The 12,576-nt window shown below is 47.2% G+C and overlaps 1 protein-coding gene across 1 annotated transcript in view; it reads right to left on the minus strand.

Annotated features, from left to right (window-relative positions):
* Window positions 1-12,576, minus strand: part of PYGM (glycogen phosphorylase, muscle associated) — a 152,604-nt gene that overhangs the window by 49,692 nt on the left and 90,336 nt on the right. Inside the window, exon 12 of the mRNA XM_069208006.1 lies at window positions 2,752-2,866. Coding sequence (XP_069064107.1) covers window positions 2,752-2,866 — 115 coding nt within the window. The remainder of the gene's footprint in view (window positions 1-2,751; window positions 2,867-12,576) is intronic.

The raw sequence follows: 12,576 nt of genomic DNA on the forward strand, positions 1-12,576 counted from the left end.
AGGGCCGCATGTGTAATCTTGCATTTGTGACAATGGCTATGCATGAAGACATCATGCCTAGAAGCTTCATTACAAACCTTACTGGGTAGTGTTGGTTTGGGTGCATGTTTAGTATTAGATTTTGGAAGGCTTGTACCCTTTGTGGACTTGGAGTGGCAATCCCTTTTTGTGTGTTGATTGTTGCTCCTAGGTATTGTTGTATTTGACACGGATGTAGATGTGATTTTTGGTAGTTTATAGAGAACCCTAACTTGTGAAGGGTTTCTATGACGTAGTTTGTGTGTAGAAGACACTGTTGCTGAGTGCTGGTTTTTATTAACCAATCGTCCAAGTAAGGGAATACATGCATGTGCTGTCTTCTGATGTGAGCAGCTACTACTGCAAGACATTTTGTGAATACCCTTGGAGCGGTTGTGATGCCGAACGGTAGCACTTTGAATTGGTAATGCACGCCTTGGATTACAAACCTCAAGTATTTCCTGTGGGAAGGATGTATGGGTATGTGGAAATAAGCATCTTTGAGATCTAATGTTGACATGTAGTCCTGTTTGAGCAAGGGAATCACGTCTTGGAGTGTCACCATGTGAAAATGATCTGATTTGATGTAATGATTTAGTGTTCTGAGGTCTAATATGGGTCTCAGTGTTTTGCCCTTTTTTGGAATTAGGAAATACAGGGAGTAAACACCTGTTCCTTTTTGATGGTTGGGTACTAGTTCTATTGCTTCCTTTTGTAACAATGCTTGGACTTTTAGTTGTAACAGATCTAAGTGTTGTTTGGACATGCTGTGTGCTTTTGGAGGCACATCTGGTGGCAAATGTAGGAATTCTATGCAATAACCATGTTGAATAATGGCTAGGACCCACGCGTCCGTAGTTATGTGTTCCCAGTTTTGGTAATAATCTGTGAGCCTCCCCCCCACTGGTGTTGTGTGGTTGGGGTTTGTGACGTTTGGAGTCACTGTTTAGTTTGTGGGGTTTTTGGAATTTCCCTCTTGTTTTAGGGAACTGTCCACCCCTATATTGTCCCCGAAAACCTCCTCTCTGATATTGGCCCTGTTATGTGGGTCTGACTTGTGAGGTGGAAGGCTCTGTGGTCTAGGCCCACATGTAAGCAGTACTGTCCTCAGGTGGTGATGGCCTTGCCGGGTAGCATCCGGACTATTATCTGAGACCGGTGCATCATACAAATCCCATGCATCCAGGTCATCTTGGCTCACCCAGTGTGCGTTGGTGACTGCATCATTGGGGTTGTTGTTACTGGGGACAGATGTGGCGAGTGCGGTGGCGAAAACTGTGGTGGTGTTTTTTCTTTAGCCACTTTTGCTTTTGGCTGCATTTCCGCATCATGGAATGCGAGCTTCCGCTTCATCTTTATTGGAGGAAGAGTTCTGATTTTCCCCGTGTCTTTTTGTATATGGAGCCTCCTCTGGGTATGGTCTGGCTCTCCCATGCCCAGTTCTTGTTCAAACCTGTGGCCTTGTAATTGTGAGGAAAGGCCCTGTTCGTCTGTATAGGAGCTGTGTTTCGGCTCCGAGGCTGCATGTTTCGGCACCGAAACCTTTTCAGCAGTCTTTTTCGGTTCCGAGGAAACCTTTTTGGCTTTCGGGGTGCCAATCTCTTGGTGTCGAGTCTCGTCGGAGCCGGTATCTCGTGCAGAGTCTGTTCGGAGCCGGTATCTCGACCGGAGTCGGATGTCTTTGGCTGCTGGGAGGCCTTTTTCGGTGCCGATGTTTGGTCACCGTGTTTTCGGGTAAAGCCATGGCCTGTTGGCCGTGGCGTCCCCTGGGCCTTCATGATTTTCAACGGAGTTTTTGCCGGGGCTGGTTTACTCACGGTTTGTTGCCTCGTCGGCTGCTCACTCTCGGGCTCGTCAGAGTCCGAATCTGGAATGGAGAATGTCTCCTCTTCTTCGACGTCGGGGTGTCCGGCCGGTGTCAACGCCATTTGAAGTCTTCGAGCTCTACGATCTTGCAGTGTCTTCTTGGATCGAAATGCCCGACAGGCCTTGCACGTATCCTCTTTGTGTTCGGGGGACAAACACAGATTACAGACCAAGTGTTGGTCTGTATAAGGATACTTAGCGTGGCAGTTGGGGCAGAAGCGGAAGGGGGTCCGTTCCATGAGCCTTGAAGATGGATGCGGTCGGGCCGACCAGTCCCCGCCGAGAAGTGGAAGCCCCGAAGGGCTGCCGGAGCTCTTCTTTCTTCAGGGCCGATGTGCTAGCAGGGAGCGAAGAGGAACACGTCCAAACCAGATGACGAAAAAAAAAAACAAAAAAAAAAAAACAATCTAAGATGGAGTCGACGCCCATGCGCAATGGAGCCGAAAGGGAGGAGTCCCTCGGTCTCGTGACTCGAAAGGACTTCTTCGAAGAAAAACAACTTGTAACACTCCGAGCCCAACACTAGATGGCAGGATAATGCACAGCATGTGTATCTGCAGCTACACATGCCATTGAACATATATACATATATATATATATATATATATATATATATATATATATATATATATATATATATATATATATATATATATATATATATATATATATATCTAAAGTAACAGCCAACTCTCTAATCCCCAACCCTCAGCCTCAGAAACCCATGTGCAAAGTTGAAAGACCTTCTACTTATAAGATGACTCATCCAATCAACAACATTCCTGAGGAGTTGGTCCCTAGGTGATAAGTGTTGGTACCAGCCAAGAAACCAACACTCTATAGGACTGAATGAAATAAGAACCTCACCTCAGCAATAACGTCTGCCAAGCCTGGGTTGCACAGAACCAGCCAGCGACGTGGGGTGATACCATTGGTCTTGTTCTGAAACTTTTCTGGATTCATTTCATAGAAATCCTTAAATCTGCAATGCAATGAAAGGGGAATTAAAATAGTAAAAGGTCTGACACAAAAATGAACAACTGATAAGTTGGAATGAGGAACCTTTTTGAGTGTTGAGCCAACATCAGGAGAACCAAAGCAACAACAAGCAGCAAGTGTCGAAAAAACATCTGCTATGGTCAATCAGAATTGCTAAAACAAAGTTGTGTGAGCTGCTAGGTGGTAATTTGGCCTCAAAGGGACTTGGAAATATGTTCTCCCATTATTATGGAGATTTAACCAGAAACAATCAAAAGTAAATCGCGGTTGTTAGGATGCGTAGGAAGTTGGCTATGTATGCACTGTTTCAAAGTAAGAAATAGTATGCACAGAGTTCAAGGGTTCCCCTTAGAGGTAAGATAGTGGCAAAAAAAGAGATAATACTAATGCTCTATTTTGTGGTAGTGTGGTCGAGCAGTAGGCTTATCAAAGGAGTAGTGTTAAGCATTTGTTGTACATACACAAGCAATAATCAGGAACACACACTCAGAGACAATTCCAGGCCAATAGGGTTTTGTACCACAGGTTCAAGATTTACATGTAATACTTCGAATGAAAGGTATTTCAGGTAGGTACTTTAGGAACTTTGAATTAGCAAAATAGCATATACAGTTTTCACATAAATGACATATAGCTATTTTAAAACTAGACAGTGCAATTTTCAACAGTTCCTGGGGGAAGTAAGAGTTTGTTATTTTTTGCAGGTAAGTAAACCACCTACGGGGTTCACGTTTGGGTCCAAGGTAGCCCACCGTTGGGGGTTCAGAGCAACCCCAAAGTTACCACACCAGCAGCTCAGGGCCGGTCAGGTGCAGAGGTCAAAGGGGTGCACAAAACGCATAGGCTTCAGTGGAGAAGGGGATGCCCCGGTTTCAGTCTGCCAGCAGGTAAGTACCCGCGTCTTCGGAGGGCAGACCAGGGGGGTTTTGTAGGGCACCGGGAGGGACACAAGTCCACACAGTAAGTACACCCTCAGCAGCGCGGGGGCAGCCGGGTGCAGTGTGCAAACAAGCGTCTGGTTTGTAATTGAAATCAATGGGAGACCAAGGGGTCTCTTCAGCGATGCAGGCAGGCAAGCAAGGTGGGGGGGGGGAGGTGGGCTCCTCAAGGTAGCCACCACCTGGGTAAGGGAGAGGGCCTCCTGGGGGTCACTCCTGCACTGGAGTTCGGATCCTTCAGGTCCTGGGGGCTGCGGGTGCAGAGTCTTTACCAGGCGTCGGGATCTGAGGAGCAGGCAGTCGCGGTCAGGGGGAGCCTCGGGATTCCCTCTGCAGGCGTCGCTGTGGGGACTCAGGGGGGGCAACTCTGGCTACTCACGGTCTCGCAGTCACCGGGGAGTCCTCTCTGAGGTGATTGTTCTCCACAAGTCGAGCCGGGGGCGTCGGGTGCAGAGTGTCAAGTTTCACGCTTCCGGCCGGAAACCCAAGTTGTTTCAAAGTTGCAGTCTTTGGAGAACAGGGCCGCGGTCCTCGGGAGATCTTTGTCCTTCTAGAGCAGGGCAGTCCTCTGAGGATTCAGAGGTCGCTGGTCCCTGGGGAAAGCGTCGCTGGAGCAGTGTCTTTAGAAGTGGGGAGACAGGCCGGTAGAGCTGGGGCCAAAGCAGTTGGTGTCTCCGTCTTCTCTGCAGGGTTTTTCAGCTTAGCAGTCCTCTTCTTCTTAAGTTGCAGGAATCTGAGTTCCTAGGTTCTGGGGAGCCCCTAAATACAGAATTTAGGGGTGTGTTTAGGTCTGGGAGGGCAGTAGCCAATGGCTACTAGCCATGAGGGTGACTACACCCTCTTTGTGCCTCCTCCCTGAGGGGAGGGGGGGGCACATCCCTAATCCTATTGGGGGAATCCTCCATCTGCAAGATGGATGCTTTCTAAAAGTCAGAGTCACCTCAGCTCAGGACACCTTAGGGGCTGTCCTGGCTGGCCAGTGACTCCTCCTTGTTTTTCTCGTTATCTCTCCTGGACTTGCCGCCAAAAGTGGGGACTGTGTCCAGGGGGCGGGCATCTCCACTAGCTGGAGTACCCTGGTGCATTGTAACACGAAGCCTGAGCCTTTGAGGCTCATTGCTAGGTGTTACAGTTCCTGCAGGGGGGAGGTGTGAACTACCTCCACCCAGAGCAGGCTTTGTTTCTGTCCTCAGAGAGCACAAAGGCACTCACCACATGGGGTCAGAAACTCGTCTCTCAGCAGCAGGCTGGCACAAACCAGTCAGTCCTGCACTGAACAATTGGGTAAAATACAGGGGGCATCTCTAAGATGCCCTCTGTGTGCATTTTTTAATAAATCCAACACTGGCATCAGTGTGGGTTTATTATTCTGAGAAGTTTGGTGCCAAACTTCCCAGTATTCAGTGTAGCCATTATGGAGCTGTGGAGTTCGTTTTTGACAGACTCCCAGACCATATACCCTTATGGCTACCCTGCACTTACAATGTCTAAGGTTTCGCTTAGACACTGTAGGGGCATAGTGCTCATGCACCTATGCCCTCACCTGTGGTATAGTGCACCCTGCCTTAGGGCTGTAAGGCCTGCTAGAGGGGTGACTTACCTATGCCACAGGCAGTGTGAGGTTGGAATGGCACCCTGAGGGGAGTGCCATGTCGACAGTCATTTTCTCCCCACCAGCACACACAAGCTGGCAAGCAGTGTGCTGTGCTGTGCTGTGGTCCCTAGGGTGGCATAAGACATGCTGCAGCCCTTAGAGACCTTCCCTGGCATCAGGGCCCTTGGTACCAGGGGTACCAGTTACAAGGGACTTACCTGGGTGCCAGGGTTGTGCCAATTGTGGAGACAATGGTACATTTTAGGTGAAAGAACACTGGTGCTGGGGCCTGGTTAGCAGAGTCCCAGCACACTTCTCAGTCAAGTCAGCATCAGTATCAGGCAAAAAGTGGGGGTAACTGCAACAGGGAGCCATTTCTTTACAGGATGGCACTATGGTAAAGGTATTGCAGTGAGAATGTATGGGGGGGGGGTAGAAATGTTTTAAGTGCATTAGATTATAAATTTGCTGTGTGGCTAACATAGGGGTACAGCTACAAATACGTTTGGGAATCTGAAGCCTATTTCAGAACAGGTGCGTAATCAAATTCTGCTGTAATTAAAAGTTCTCTCTTCGTACGCATTAGTCAGGTAGCCAGTTCACACAAGTTAAAAGGTTGTAGGTTTATTGAAGAAAAAAAACATAATTAGGTTCCCCCTCTAAGAGCAGCATCCTCTGTTCAGCTTGCTCTATGTAAATGCCGACCAACGTCCAGTTACACACTAACATTACATGACATCACACACTGGCTGAGCAGAGATCAATGGAAGTGTGCACAGAATGCATCACAAACATAGCAGATGAATTAAAGTATAAATATCATCCAAAATTGAGCTGCCAACACAGATGCAAAAACATTTCCCAACTTTAAGAACAATGGTGCAGTGGTCTACTGGATCACCTTGGAAACTGAAAAGGAAACAGACTTCAGTTAAAGGGTATGATTGGCTTTACAGCAGTAATTGTTAAATAGTACCCAAACTCAGAAAATGACTAGGCACTTTAGTATGAAAGTGAAAGGGTGCATGTAGTTGGAAAACAAATGACCCAAGTTTATGGCTAAAGGAGTATCTTGCTGAGTGAGAAAGATAATAGAATTCCACCATTAAGAATGTTAAAGAATTTGGATGATCTAGAGATATGAAGGATCATATGCACACATGTTGGTGTAGAGGTCGCTGGGAGTTAAACTTTTCAAGTATTTATGTAGAATGGAGAGACATTTAATTCCAGCCCTCAATGGCAACTAATAAGGAAAGGTCTGGCACTTTGGACAAGGTGTGTCTTCCTAAGTCCCAGGTGAAGCAAATCCCCACATTGTGAGCGCTCTGCAGCTAGGCAAAACTACCTATGGAAAACATCCAGGGAAAGTCTGTTACAATGTTCCAGGCAGACTTTTACAAGGGCATTAGCAAAGACTGAGCACAAGATAATGGGTATGAGGCAGAAAACCTATTAAAGGAACAAAAGATGGAACATGATGGTTTTACAAAGTAGTTGACTTTCATGGAAAGAGTAGGACACAGACACGTCTCCAGTTTTTCATATTGATATTAATGAAGAGGTGTGGCTGAAGAGGTGACAGAGCAGGCAATGCCTTATTAATATTTGGTGGAAAAAATAAAAGCAAATGAAGTCATTCTTGTCCTAATTAACCTACAAACAGTAACAAACCAGCCAAGCTCTGATCTCCGTGAGGAATAAAGTGAACATAATTAGGCTTTTCTCCATTAATCTTAAAAGGAATAGTTTACTGTTGGAGTGCAAGAATTTTACCATAGATAGAAAGAAGCAAAAAATAAAACTGAAAGGTTGCCGGTCGATATTGAAAATGCATTGGGACAGAAGCTACCACTATGGGACTCGTAGGGCACAGCCCTGTAGGAAGAAAGGAAGTGTCCTAATTTGCTCTGGAGAGACACACATATTGTACAAATATTCAAACCCCAACCTACTGACTGTAGCCACAAAGAAAAGGTGCTCAATGAGAATAAGATAGTCTATCATGTTAAAGGTTACATAGACGTCCAAATTGGTTTTCTTCAAAAGCAGATAGAACGTTACCCACCATATCAATGAGTGTCAATTGAGGACTGTGACTGAGATGGAAATCTGCCTACTGTACATCTAGAATATGGAAATGAACTAAGTGAGTGTTAAATGCTTAGTTGTCACTATCTTAATGACCTTACTAATCAGGAGGGTTCTTAAATTGGCCGACAGCTACAAGACATGTAGTAGTGAACTATGGTTTTCTTAAAGTGGGGGACATGGCATAATCAATTCCAGACAGCCACCAATGCCAAGAGAGAATTGCTAATGATAAGGAAATAAACTGTAAAAAGAGATGAGGAAGTTTTCTGAGAAGCCAGTAGGGGCCTGTTCTAATAAGATCATTACTTCTAACCTCGTGTAAAAGAGGGTTGACCCTTTAACTGTAGTGAAAATAATGAAGTAAGGGATGCCTGGCCAGGGACCGGACAAACTTTCCTCCACTCGCCCATGAAAATAGATATTAAATGAGAAATTACATTGTGAACATAGAATTCTACCCATCCCAGATTTATCAATCATCTGTATGTTCTAACAGATGTAATGATCTTATGAAACAAGTCCAACCTCAGGTTGCACAGGTCTTGGGAGACAAAAGGGAGGGCTAAAGGGTGCAAAGGGGTAAAGAGAAACTTAACACAAGAAAAAATGTTTGAGTCGCAAATGCCTGATCATAAAATCTAAGAGAGGTCTTTAAATCTGCAAGATCAGCTACAAAGTATTTATTCTTCAATTTCCTTTCTAGATCCGATAAATTTTCCTTTGACTATTTAAACTCTGACATCAACCATTGCCTAAAAAGGCTGTGGACACAAAACGTTTTCTTAGCAGCAACACAATTGAGGGTAATAAAGCAAATAGCCAAACTGTAGAGAAGCAAGGAGCAGCTTTGGTTTGCTAAAGAATTATTATTCCCAACCCTGTCAAGTAGAAGTCATGGCTTTGACAGTAATGAACTGATTACTGAGTTCCTCATAGAAGCGGGAGAGGGAGATGCAGATTATTTCTTGCCCTTCTGCTCTGGAACACTGAATTCCTGAGACCTAGGCAGCATCCCTGACAAAGATGCTCTGCCACACAGTGCCGCCTTTCACAGTAACACTGCAGCTAACTGTGATCTTTGACGACAACAGTTTGCGGTCTATTGAACGTCTCCAAGAGGCGCCTTTTTGTGACATCTGTTAACTGCACCTTGTTTCCTTTTAAGGTTTCCTCTCAGAAAGACAAAACCTAGGATCTCGTTCCTTCATCACCATTTAACCACCAGTCATATTTCTTCCAGCATACTAACATCATTCATATTTGCAAGTGTAGGAGGCTGGCCTGGTTTGTAGTGGGTACTTTGGGTACCTACACCTTACACCAGGTCCAGTTATCCCTTATTAGTGAAGTAGTAGTGTTCTAGCAGCTTAGGCTGATAGAAGTAGCAATAGCAGAGCCGCTTAGGCTGAACTAGGAGACATGCAAAGCTCCTGCAATACCACTTATAGTTACACAATACTTATACACAACTAAAGAGAATACTCAGTGTTACCAAAAATAAAAGGTAGTTTATTTGGGTGACACAAGGCCAAAAATATCTTAGAGGCAATACTCCTTCTGAAGGTAAGTATTATACACAATATATACACTAGACACCAAAATAAGGCAAGTAATTAGACATAGGATAGTGCAAACAATAGGAAATGCTATTGAATGCAATGGGAGAAAATAGGTCTAGGGGCAACACAAACCATATACTAAGAAAGTGGAATGCGAATCACGAATTCCCCCCTAGACAATTGCAGTGTGTAGAGAATCGCTGGGAGAGTAAGAATACAGCAAAGGTAAGTAAAATACCCCAACCAAGAGCCCAGGAAAGTAGGAGTAAAGTACTGCAAGTTTTCTTAGGACACACTACAAGTCGTGATTAGAGGCATTGCAAGAAACAACCAAGTCTACAAACAACAAATGGTGGATTCCTGGACCTGAAGACCTGCAAAGAAAGGAGACCAAGTCCAAAAGTCGAAAGACATTCCAGGAAGGACAGGAGCCCCTGCCAACCCAGAAGAGGGTTCAAAAGAAGAGTCCCCGGTTGGCCGAAGACTGCAGAAATGCACCCAAGGAAAATGTCAGCGGGTTCCTGCGTGATGCACTGGATGTCCCACGAAGAGAGGTTGGATGCAGGAGAGTTTTGGAGCTGGATTCCTCCAACTAGCCTTGGTTCCGGCAAAAGTCACGTTTTGCATTAAAGTGGCGCTATCTGGACCCAGGAGGGACCCAGGGACCTCAACTATGTGTGAGGAGGAAGAGGGGGCTCTCGGCACTTTAGAGAGCCCTCAGAACACCAGACAGCACCCACGGGAGTCTCAGGACACGGGGACAAAGAAGGTGCAAAATGTGATTGGTGCAGCCCTACAAAGGTATGTCCCACGCCGCAGGAGAACAACTCAGGCTGTGCACAAAGGAATTTTGTAAAGAGTGCACAGAGGCCACAGGAGGTGAAGAAACCGTTGTGCACAGGGGTACTGTCGTTCTCGGGGAAGGCAAGGTCTTACCTCCTCCAAATTGGGACACCAGGTCCTCAGGACAGTCGTGTCGACGGGGCCCACCCTCTGTGTTCCAAGGAGCACACTCATCGCCAGGAGAGGAGTCCAAGAGAACCAGTCGTCGACTTAGAAGAGGCCTGCGTGAGCAGGGAAGTCACTCCGTCACTTCACAGGAGATTTCTTCAGTCCTACTGGCGCAGGGTGAAGACAGGGAGTCCCAGTGTGTGCACACCGTGGAAACTGTTTGTTGCTGGCTGGAGCGGAAGGTGCAGAGGAAAAGTAGCCCTTCTGGATACTTTGCTGCTGTTACAGAAGTTCCTGGAGCAGTCTGCGGTTGATCCGAGGTCAGAGGATGAATTAGTAGTTGCAGAGGATTCCTGCTGGAAACTTGCAAGTAGAATCTGAAGAGAACCCACAGGAGGGACCCTAAATAGCCCTGAGAGGGGGATTGGCTACCTTACCAGGTATGGACCTATCAGGAGGGGTCTCTGATGTCACCTGCTGGCACTGGCCACTCAGAGGCCTCCAGAGTGTCCCCACACTTTGGAAAGCAAGATGGCTGAAGTCTGGGACACATTGGAGGAGCTATGGGCACCACCCCTGGGGTGGTGATGAACAGAGGAGTGGTCATTCCACTTTCCTTTGTCCAGTTTCATGCCAGAGCAGGGGCTGGGGGTCCCTGAACCGGTGTAGACTGGCTGATGCAAGGAGGGCACCATCTATGCCCTTCAAAGCATTTCCAGAGACTGGGGGAGGCTATCCCTCCCCATCCTGTTACACCGATTTCCAAAGAGAGAGGGTGTAAAACCCTCCTCCCAAAGGAAATTGTAGGAAGTTGGCTCTGTATGTGCTATTTCAAAGTAAGGAATAGCATGCACAGAGTCCAAGGGTTCCCCTTAGAGGTAAAATAGTGGTAAAAATAGATAATACTAATGCTCTATTTTGTGGTAGTGTGGTCGAGCAGTAGGCTTATCCCAGGAGTAGTGTTAAGCATTTGTTGTACATACACATAGACAATAAATGAGGTACACACACTCAGAGACAAATCCAGCCAATAGGTTTTTATATAGAAAAATATCTTTTCTTAGTTTATTTTAAGAACCACAGGTTCAAATTCTACATGTAATAGCTCATTCGAAAGGTATTGCAGGTAAGTACTTTAGGAACTTCAAATCATCAAAATTGCATGTATACTTTTCAAGTTATTCACAAATAGCTGTTTTAAAAGTGGACACTTAGTGCAATTTTCACAGTTCCTAGGGGAGGTAAGTATTTGTTAGTTTTACCAGGTAAGTAAGACACTTACAGGGTTCAGTTCTTGGTCCAAGGTAGCCCACCGTTGGGGGTTCAGAGCAACCCCAAAGTCACCACACCAGCAGCTCAGGGCCGGTCAGGTGCAGAGTTCCAAGTGGTGCCCAAAACACATAGGCTAGAATGGAGAGAAGGGGGTGCCCCGGTTCCGGTCTGCTTGCAGGTAAGTACCCGCGTCTTCGGAGGGCAGACCAGGGGGGTTTTGTAGGGCACCGGGGGGGACACAGGTCCACACAGAAATTTCACCCTCAGCGGCGCGGGGGCGGCCGGGTGCAGTGTAGAAACGAGCGTCGGGTTCGCAATGTTAGTCTATGAGAGATCTCGGGATCGCTTCAGCGCTGCAGGCAGGCAAGGGGGGGATTCCTCGGGGAAACCTCCACTTGGGCAAGGGAGAGGGACTCCTGGGGGTCACTTCTCCAGTGAAAGTCCGGTCCTTCAGGTCCTGGGGGCTGCGGGTGCAGGGTCTCTCCCAGGCGTCGGGACTTTAGGTTCAAAGAGTCGCGGTCAGGGGAAGCCTCGGGATTCCCTCTGCAGGCGGCGCTGTGGGGGCTCAGGGGGGACAGGTTTTGGTACTCACAGTATCAGAGTAGTCCTGGGGTCCCTCCTGAGGTGTTGGATCGCCACCAGCCGAGTCGGGGTCGCCGGGTGCAGTGTTGCAAGTCTCACGCTTCTTGCGGGGAGCTTGCAGGGTTCTTTAAAGCTGCTGGAAACAAAGTTGCAGCTTTTCTTGGAGCAGGTCCGCTGTCCTCGGGAGTTTCTTGTCTTTTCGAAGCAGGGGCAGCCCTCAGAGGATGTCGAGGTCGCTGGTCCCTTCGGAAGGCGTCGCTGGAGCAGGATCTTTGGAAGGCAGGAGACAGGCCGGTGAGTTTCTGGAGCCAAGGCAGTTGTCGTCTTCTGGTCTTCCGCTGCAGGGGTTTTCAGCTGGGCAGTCCTTCTTCTTGTTGCAGGAATCTAATTTTCTAGGGTTCAGGGTAGCCCTTAAATACTAAATTTAAGGGCGTGTTTTAGGTCTGGGGGGTTAGTAGCCAATGGCTACTAGCCCTGAGGGTGGGTACACCCTCTTTGTGCCTCCTCCCAAGGGGAGGGGGTCACAATCCTAACCCTATTGGGGGAATCCTCCATCTGCAAGATGGAGGATTTCTAAAAGTTAGAGTCACTTCAGCTCAGGACACCTTAGGGGCTGTCCTGACTGGCCAGTGACTCCTCCTTGTTGCTTTCTTTGTTCCCTCCAGCCTTGCCGCCAAAAGTGGGGGCCGTGGCCGGAGGGGGC

Source organism: Pleurodeles waltl, chromosome 9, assembly GCF_031143425.1.
Source record: "Pleurodeles waltl isolate 20211129_DDA chromosome 9, aPleWal1.hap1.20221129, whole genome shotgun sequence".
Taxonomy (NCBI): domain Eukaryota; kingdom Metazoa; phylum Chordata; class Amphibia; order Caudata; family Salamandridae; genus Pleurodeles; species Pleurodeles waltl.